The 10,404-nt window shown below is 42.1% G+C and overlaps 1 protein-coding gene across 1 annotated transcript in view; it reads left to right on the top strand.

Moving 5' to 3' along the window:
* Positions 1 to 256: 256 nt before the first annotated feature.
* LOC138671659 (autism susceptibility gene 2 protein homolog) overlaps positions 257 to 10,404 on the top strand; it is a 1,859,492-nt gene continuing 1,849,344 nt past the window's right edge. Inside the window, exon 1 of the mRNA XM_069759830.1 lies at positions 257 to 1,227. Coding sequence (XP_069615931.1) covers positions 952 to 1,227 — 276 coding nt within the window. The 5' untranslated portion in view covers positions 257 to 951. The remainder of the gene's footprint in view (positions 1,228 to 10,404) is intronic.

Genomic DNA, 10,404 nt, shown 5'->3' with positions numbered 1-10,404 from the left:
CCCACTCCTAGAGGTGATGCCTAATCTCTGGAGGCAGACATAGGTGGTAGACACGTGTGGCAGAACTTGTCCCCTTGTCATCCATAGGTGCAGGTCTGCAGATGTATGAGCTGAGGATGATGAGAGCTGTAGTGTTGATAAAAGTTGTGGATGCCTCTTCCCAGAGAGTCCAGGAGACTGGAGCTGGAGGAAGGGCTGTGCACTGAGCCCCCTCCTCTCTGGCCTGGAAGAGAAGACACAGAGCATCACCTCCCGTGAAGCAGAAGCACTGGAAGATCAGGAGGTGGCACCTCATCCCAAGCCCCGGGCACAGCCTCAGCATTGTGGATGTGGAGGAAGAAGAAGACAGTGCACTTCTCCTTGTCTCCCACCCAGTCTCCTGCCCCTCCTCTGTCTGCCTAGTCTGGATGATTCTGTCACTGAGGAGGAGAACAGAAGACCAGAACCGAGCAGAAGAAGAGGACAAGAGGAGGGGGTCATCATCTACACTGGAAGTTCCTCACTGATCCAAGGGATGCATCATGGAGTTCTGGAAGAAGAACAAGCAACAGTAACAAAGAGTTAAACACTGGCTTGGAATACATCAGGTGGAAAGCTCCCTGATTTTGTTTAGGGAGGGGGATTGGTTTCACCTCCAGTCCTGATCAAAGCCTTCTCCTCTCCAGATTTCTAGGCTGGGATCAGCCATTCCTTTCCCTGGCAGCCTTGTAGGAATTTCTGGGTTGTGTATGTGTGTGCTGGAATCACACTCTCTCCTGTAGCTGCACAGTGCTGCCTGCACCAGAGAAGGAGCAATGTGCTGCCCAGGTTTCCATCCTTGATTCTTCTTTTCTGATTTTCTTCTTTATTTTATTATTTATTCTGTATCAGGAGGGGAGGAGGTGGGGAAGGGGAGAGGGAGAGGGGTGGTTGCTGGTGTCTGCTGCTGCTGCTGCTGCTGCTGTGGGTGCAATGGATGGCCCACGGTGCAATGGCTATCGCAAGAAGAGGAGATCCAAAGCCCAAAGGGATCGGGATATAAGGGCCAAGGGAGGATTAGGGCTTTCCAGGAGCGGCTCTTTGCTTTCTTCCTCTGGATCTGAGAAAGAAGACAATGGGAACCCGACTGCTTCCTCCTTGTCCAGACCAAAGCCCCCTAGGAGAAAGAGGAAAGAGTCCTCCTCGGCTGAAGAAGACATCATTGATGGATTTGCCATGAGCAGCTTTGTGACTTTGGAAGCGCTGGAGGTAAGGCACAAGGGTGTGTGTGCATTGCTGTATGGGGGTTCATTTAAGGTCCTAATGTTTTGGAGTGTAGGGAGGAGGGCGAGGGGGAAGGCGGAGGTTGGACCCTTGTCACTGCAGATTGCATTTTAATCCTTTCGCTGCAAGCTTTCAGATGATGATGATGATGATAGAATGGGCTGTCAGCTGCTCCCTCTCCAGCAAAAACGGGGTTAACAGCTACAACCAACATGGAAATGAACTGTCTGTGTATAATGGATGGGGTGGATTCATCCATACCTGCGTGCCATTAACTGGTTAACTGCTCCAGTATCACATCCCCAGTTGAATGTTCAGTTTTAGTCATGGCTGTGTGTTTGATGACTATGATCTGGGAGTGGTGGAGTTAGCAGGGTATTGTTTAGAGGGACGTGATGCTGCTACATGACATTTGGATCCAGATCCATTGACTATACTGTGCATTTATTATTCTGCTGCCCTGGCTGCTACACTGAGCCCTCATCCGTGCTGGAGGGGTTAATGAGCAAATCAAATCCTCCCTGCTGACGTCCTATGTCAAAGGCTTGTCCTGCTATTGTCTGTGCAAAAGTGATTTTATACTGATCTCTGGCAAAACCTTGCTTTATTGATGACATCTGGGCACTTGCAGCGCTTTAACATGACAAGATAGGTAGATAGATAGATAGATAGATAGATAGATCGGTCCCAAGATATATTGCCTTAGATATCAATTGTTCTTGTGCTTGCTGATCATGACTGTATTGAGGGCCAGCCTGATGGAAACTCTTGCATTGTTTGGATATTGATGTCCTTTTTTTGCATTAACCCTAAGATACCAATGATCAGCAATGACACTAGCTGTATGTCTGGTGTAGGGTCCGTGCATGCTGTAGTAACTGAGTTCAGGTATGCTATGATGTCATTTCATTTCCTTCTACTTGTGGCTTTAAACAATCCAGGTTCATCGTTCAAGGTTATCTTACATCTGATACGTGTATGGGTGATACGGGCTTTCTCTTTTATTGACACCACTGAGACTATTTAGGGAAAGACGGCCATAGATATAGCAACCAATATCCATGATCGTTGACAATAATCATGCACTTGATGGGGGTCAAACTAATTGGATTTGATCAGATGTGATGCTTTAGAATATTAATCTGATGTGTTTTATGAATTGAATCGATTCCATATTGTAATCGTGGGCTGCGTACAGCTATATGATGAATGTGAGGCCCATTGTGATTTGCACCTTGTGTATGTATATACATTTCTTAGCAATGCTACAATTAATAGTTTTGTTTATGGGACAGTCAGCTAATCACAAATATTGGACGTTACACCTCTGGCTGCTTTACACGCCGCCAGCACTCAAGTGTTGCAATATAATTAGTGGATCACTTTGTAACTGAAACTGTCTTTTCTGGGCAATAAATCATATTTTCTTTAGAAAGCAAATAGTGTTCCGTACTGTTGCTTGCCTTAGGAAATGTCCCAGAGCGTCTGCAGACATGGATTGTTGTGGTTGACATTGGATGTGTTTTGCATTACGCTTTTCACCAAATTGTACTGGTTGCACCAGCTGTTATTGTTATTTTGCCAGCAGAATAAACATCTGCGTGTAGGGTGCAGTACATGATTTAGTCCATCCACTTGTTGAGAAATGGATTCCAGACTGCCATGCCTGTGTGTGAAGCGAACATTTTTTTTCATTTTGAGCTTTGCAGGATGTTTGGTGGGAAAGTTGCCAGAACACTCAACATCAAGTTTCATCTGTAGCTGTGGCACCTTCTTCAAGATTAGTTTGTGAAACGTGTCACAATTGCTCACATTGGGCGACACTTTGGAACTAAATAGACTTTAATCAAGATATATATAAGGAACTTAAAAAAAATCTTCTAAAATAAAAAAAAAAACTTTAAGGTCCATAAGTGAAATGAGATGCAGATGAAGTTGGGATCAGTGGAGGTCTACGAGCTTAGACCCTACCAATAATTATATTGACTGCTCTCTTGAGCACCTTATCTCTTAAGCTTTGCTCAGTGAATTCTGCATCTCTAAGTAAGGCCATGGTCAGTATTTGGTCAGTATTTTACCTCAGTATTTGTAAGCCAAAACCAGCAGTGGAACAATCAGAGGAAAAGTGTAATAGAAACACGTCACCTCTTAAGGATTTATCACCCACTCCTGGTTTTGGCTTATAAAGACTGATGTAAAATACTGACCAAATACCGAACATGCGAACGTGGCCTCCTCCTGACTCCATGGTGGAGTGGTACATTCATTCTTGTGATGAGTTGGGATCTGATCTTTTACAGATGCTATCTTCTGACATGTCATGGGATGGGAGTTGCCCTTTCATTGCAACTGCAATAATATCAGAACATTCATTTAGTCATTTTTCCAGTAACTTACAAAAGTTGCTTTACCAGAGAAGACCATCGGTATTCAGAAAATCTCTACACGGTTACCAATGAATTTTATTCTGGGTTGCTTACACCAGAAAATACAGCTCACTTTGATACTCCATAAATTAGACATTTTCACCCTTGACAACATAATTCATAGGTGTAAGGCAGTTGAAAGGATGAATGGCCGTAGTGTTCTCTACAATATTTGAGATTTCTTGGATCTTGGTCATTTTGTATTAGTTCACCATCTGGCACGAATGAGTGTAAGACTCAATCGTAAAATTTAGCAAGCCTAAGCAAAAATCTAAGAATCAACGACTGATCCTTATGCTGAAGGTAAAGAGGTTGCTCAGGCCCATTACAAATGTTTAAGGGTTGTCCATGCTTGGGACAAAAGTCTGTGGTCACTTTATGTGACTGCAGACTACCACATGCGAACCACAGACTACCGATGCGAACAAGCAGTCACTTGCAATCATGTGCATATTTGCGATCATGTGCTAACTAAACACTTCAATAAAAATGAATCGAGACAGATCAGGTTATTGGGCATGTGAGCGCAAGTATGAAAATCACTCACATAGCACGTTGGCAAGATTCGGCACTGCGTAGTCACAGAATAACCACAGACCTTTGTGCCAAGCCTGGACAACCCCTTTAAAAGCTTACAGTAGTCCAAAATAACTAAAGAACTAATACCTTACCAACCTCCCAGGCCAATGCTTACCTGGTCCCCCTAACATCTCTTCTCCTGGCTCCAGAAATGACTTGATTTGCAGCAATGAACCAGGGAAATGTTGGCATATGCCTAGGTGCAGCAGAAGATTGGTAAGGTTGGTGCTACTTAATATAATATTTTAGTTCATTGTATGCTATGGGTAGAAATATTTGCATATTTCAGTACAACGGAACTATAACTAGTGTTACATGATAATATATAAATACTGTATAGGTCTTTAATGTGTGATCTCTGGAATTTGATATTTGTAATTTTCTATGGAGAATCCTTTCATATAATTTCCACATTATTAAAGTTATTAAAGTTACTAAATTCTGTCTATATTTTATGTACTACACACTGTGGGGTCCTACTACATAGGTGCTGGTTATGTTCTGTATCTTAAGCTTTTATAGCCATTATATGTCTCCACATGTATTAAAAATAATGTTTTCAGTAAAGTCTACAATATTGGTTAATGAAGTGTTGCTTAACATAAATGTTAATTAATGCAGAATGTAATGATGTGCAATGTAGTTTTTGCATAATGTCAATGATCCTATAATGGAATCTAATCATTCAACCTATTCAAATATGCACAAAAGAAATCATAAGTGGCCATTTTACCCCATAAAATAAAATATAAAAATTAGCCATCTCGTGTGTGATATTATCATATCATTATTATATCTCTTAAAAATAATATTGCTATAATGTAGTGAAAGGTCAATTGTGTGGTCGTTTTGCAGATAGACTTTACCAGTTTACCAACTTTAATATATGGGAATATTAACCCCACCCCACATCCTATGACTAACATGCAAATGCCAAGTCTCGTTATAAATGCTTCTCCATTTTCTTGGTATATGCACGGTAAGCACATGGGAAAGCTTGTGTATAATACAAAGCTATGCATGTATGTAAGCTTTGACTGGTCCACAGGGGAACAGGTGAATTCCCTGGTGGGCTCCTGTGCAGGAGCAGTTCCCCACATGAGTGGTGCTTGGTACAGTACAGTGGTTTTTGTTCTTACAGGCAAAGGCAGTATCTTATTCATTTATAAACTACCGTACCCAGTTTATGACATAGCACAAAGCTCGGTAAAGTATGGCCCATAGGCCACATCTGGCCCTTGGGCTGTTCTAGTCCTGTACATGGACCAAGACAGCCAAAGGGCGGAAAGCAGCCGCACCATGCCCTCGCCCGCCGCCTACAATGTCATATCTATCCACATCCTCAGGATTCAGACAGCAGTAAACACATTGCTGGAAGATGGAGCCATCGCCATTTTTCAAATGTGTATGGGATGTTTGCATGTATATAGGAGGCTATCTGGGGGCTTATACTGTATTTGGGGGGCTATGTGGGGGTTCATACTGTATATAAGAGACTATGTGAGGTCCTATACTGTGTATATAAGACTTTGTGGGGGCTCATACTGTATATAGGGGTTATATGGGGTCTCATTATTGTATACAGAGAGGCTATGTGGTGGCTCAAACCGTATATAGTGATTATTTGGGGTCTCATTACTGTATACAGAGAGGCTATGTGGGGGCTCATACTGTATATAGGGGTTATATGGGGTCTCATTACTATATACAGAGAGGCTATGTGGGAGCTCATACTGTATATAGGGGTTATATGGGGTCTCATTACTGTATACAGAGAGGCTATGTGGTGGCTCATACTGTATATAGTGATTATTTAAGGTCTCATTACTGTATACAGAGAGGCTATGTGGGGGCTCATACTGTATATAGGGGTTATATGGGGTCTCATTACTATATACAGAGAGGCTATGTGGGGGCTCATACTGTATATAGGGGTTATATGGGGTCTCATTACTGTATACAGAGAGGCTATGTGGTGGCTCATACTGTATATAGTGATATTTGGGGTCTCATTACTGTATACAGAGAGGCTATGTGGGGGCTCATACTGTATATAGGGGTTATATGGGGTCTCATTACTGTATACAGAGAGGCTATGTGGTGGCTCATACTGTATATAGTGATATTTGGGGTCTCATTACTGTATACAGAGAGGCTATGTGGGGGCTCATACTGTATATAGGGGTTATATGGGGTCTCATTACTGTATACAGAGAGGCTATGTGGTGGCTCATACTGTATATAGTGATATTTGGGGTCTCATTACTGTATACAGAGAGGCTATGTGGGGGCTCATACTGTATATAGGGGTTATATGGGGTCTCATTACTGTATACAGAGAGGCTATGTGGTGGCTCATACTGTATATAGTGATTATTTGGGGTCTCCCTGTATATAGAGGGACTATGTGGGTTCTCAAACTCTACTTAGGGGGCTCTGTGCAGGGTTATATAGCATACAGGAAGATGTCAGCATACTTAATTCTGCTCAGTAATAAGTGATAATATTAATAAAAAATAATTATAATATATTAATATTAATTCCGAGCAGATTTAATTTCAGCCTATTGATTCTGCCCCCACAGTCTCTCATGTGGCCCCTCAGTAAAATTAATTGCCCACCCCTGATATAGCAGCATAGGTGATTTTGTGAATGAGGAACAGGTAATATTTCATCTTGCCCCTATGTAAATATTAGTAGTGGGTCTTTGGCACCCCAGTCCTACATTGCATATGTACATTGCAGTAGAGGCCTTGTGCATATAGTATGTGATAGTAAGTCGTCTTTTGGGGGAGTTAGACCAAATTGCTTTTATTATTAGGAAAGAATAATGTTTCAGCTGATACACATTTGCAGTAGATTCCTGGGTTTGGCTGATAGTAAATTATAAGTGATAGTACAAGGTAGTAATGACAGAATATACTGTGGCTTGCCATGTTCTTCTAGTACAGAAAATCCTGTTCCCTTTCCTGAAGAGTCAGAAAGATCAATATAATGTCAGAAGCCTACTCATCTCATTCCACATCAAATATCCTTGTGCTTCATTTTTGTTTTTCACTCAGTTCATAGTATTTGGCTGTAAATGAGCAAAAACGTTGATAAATTGGCTTTAAATCCAGTAGATGTCGTGTCCCTGAGCACAGGTCTGTTCTTTCCACTAGTGCTTCATTTCTTCCTACATTTGGTTCTTAGACTATGTTCACATGTAGCTTTTCTGAGGATTTATTTTTTTTGCAATTTTTGTATGCAGATTAAAATCTGCATTTTGACAGTACCAGTAAGGCCATGTTCACACAGTGCGTTTTTTACCGCGGAACCGCGGCGGTTTTGCCGCTGCGGTTCCGCAGCTGTTTTCCATGCAGGGTACAGTACACTGTACCCTATGGAAAACAGGACACACTGTGCACATGGTCCGGAAATTGTAAAAAAAAAGACGCGCTGAATAGCTCCCGGAAAAAAGAAGGAGCATGTCAATTCTTTTTCCGGAGCCGCAGCGGTTCTGCACCCATAGACCTCCATTGTGAGGTCCAAACCGCAGTAAAACCCGCAGATCAAAAATATATCTGCGGGTTTTACTGCGGTTTGATGTGCAGAACCGCTGCAGCAGGAAGTGCGGGGAGTGGGCGGAAGTGCGTGGGCGGAGTGTGGCTGCCCCCCCCGTGTTCCGATCCCGCCCCCCCGTGCTCCGATGCCCCCCCCCAGTGCTCCGATGCCCCCCCCCAGTGCTCTGATGCCCCCCCCCGTGCCCTAATCTCCCCCCCTTATACTCACCCGGCGTCCCGGTGTCCGTCCGGCCGTCTTCTCCCTGGGCGCCGCCATCTTGCAAAATGGCGGGCGCATGCGCAGTGCGCCCGCCGAATCTGCCGGCCGGCAGATTCGTTCCAAAGTGCATTTTGATCACTGAGATATAACCTATCTCAGTGATCAAAATAAAAAAAATAGTAAATGACACCCCCCCCCCCTTTGTCACCCCCATAGGTAGGGACAATAAAAAAAATAAAGAATTTTTTTTTTTTTTTTTCACTAAGGTTAGAATAGGGGTAGGGGTAGGGTTAGGGGTAGGGTTAGGGTTAGGGGTAGGGTTAGGGGTAGGGTTAGGGGTAGGGTTAGGGTTAGGGGTAGGGTTAGGGGTAGGGTTAGGGGTAGGGTTAGGGGTAGGGTTAGGGGTAGGGTTAGGGTTAGGGGTAGGGTTAGGGGTAGGGTTAGGGTTAGGGGTAGGGTTAGGGGTAGGGTTAGGGGTAGGGTTAGGGGTAGGGGTAGGGTTAGGGTTAGGGGTAGGGTTAGGGGTAGGGTTAGGGGTAGGGTTAGGGTTAGGGGTAGGGTTAGGGGTAGGGTTAGGGTATTTTCAGCCATTTTAACCCTAAAAAAATTCCTAGAAAACACACAGACTCTGGCTAGAAAACTGCATCAAAAAAACGCATCAAAAAACGCATCAAAAACGGACCAAAAAAGGACCAAAAAAAGGACCTGCGTTTTCTGCCAAGAGCTGCAGTTTTTTAAAAAACAGTCAGGAAAAAAAAAGGATGGAAATCCTGAACGTGTGAACATACCCTAAAAGTCATGACATTTCACAGATCTCATGCACGCGCATGGTTTTTATCCTGTCTGTATCTGAGAACTGCAGCATTTTTTAAATGCTTCTTTCAGCATTTTTGCAGCTTTTTTTTCAACCATAGAAAGGAATGAGAACGTGAAATGTGTAAAGACAACGTACATTTTTGCGGCATTTTTTGCAGAATTTTTGATGGCTACACTATCTTTAATAAATATGTGCTGTAGGCAAAGGACACATGTAATCCGCACCCAAAAAAATAGCAAAAATGCCACAACGCAGCAACTTTACTGCCAAGAGAGCAGGTTTTGGCTGCAGGAAAAAAAAGCAGCAAAAATGCTGTGTGTGAACATAGCCTTAGGCCGAAGTCACAATTGCGAGTGTGATGCAAGAAACTCCCGCAAGTCTCACACTCGAAAGTGTAACCCCGGCCTTAGAGGGATTATTTACGTAGCTACTTTGGGATTGGTTATATTGTGTCCTGAAACTAGATGATGGAAGCAACACACATTACCAGCACTAAAGTATAGAAAGTGACCAGAGCATGGAAATATAACAGAGGTTCTTCGGTGCCTGGGTCTGTTGCTATTCAGTTACCCAGGAGTCTTCTCGTTAGGTCAGATTTATTCTAGTTTTTGTGCATTTTTTCGTGTTTTTTTTTCTGTATAATGTTTTTATTATTTATACATCTACTCGTTTACAATGACTCCTAATTGTGCCAAACAAATGTAGCACCAAATCTGTATGCATGTGTAATAGTTGGTAACTACAGCTTCTATCAAAATTTACTTTCAAGTTCCTACTTAATGAGAACTGTCAGCTTCAGTCATACAATTACTATGTATATAGAAGGTATGGGTCTTCTTTGTTCAAAGCTTTTTTCCGCTAAACAAACCGGCATCTTGAGATGGCTGTATATAATGATATAATGTAATTTACCAATGTAGAACACATAGTGTTTAGTTAAGTGAACTGCATTAATATAAGACGAAATCGTTACCGTATATAGTAACGACACTTTTATTTTTTCATAAATCGATGGCACGACTGGAAATAAGAAACTTTGTAATATATCTTATTTAATATACCTAAATAAAGGCATGCAAAGGCCAATAAGTAATAATAAAAATTATTGTTTGCTTTTTACTTATTACTTACATTTTATTACACAACACATTACGAATTCATGCTGAGAGGAAAACAAGTGGGTGGCCAAAGAGAAAATAACTGAGTATTAGGTAAAAGGAAATAGTCCTAATAAATATCATACCATACTGAACTGCTAGAAGCCTTTCATATGATGGTCCATATGAAGGTTTAGTCGGAGTCTGTGCATATAAAAATGACATGTTTAGATGCTATATTGGTGAGTTAGTCTTGAATTATTATATTGACTCATAGAATAACAATATGACAGAAAAAGGAGTGCCTACAACTTCATGAGATAAAGAAGAATAAGCTCTGCGTGCCACCATGCAAGTTCTGTGCCCTCAACTTCGCCACATGTATGTGTAATGAAGTGGAAGTGTTACCCACGTTTCCCCTCCCGAATTTGTGAAATTATGTTATACAGTACATTATGCTGTTTGAAATATCTAAGGATTT

This window comes from Ranitomeya imitator, chromosome 3, assembly GCF_032444005.1.
Source record: "Ranitomeya imitator isolate aRanImi1 chromosome 3, aRanImi1.pri, whole genome shotgun sequence".
Taxonomy (NCBI): Eukaryota; Metazoa; Chordata; class Amphibia; order Anura; family Dendrobatidae; genus Ranitomeya; species Ranitomeya imitator.
This window is presented reverse-complemented; position numbering and strand designations above follow the sequence as displayed.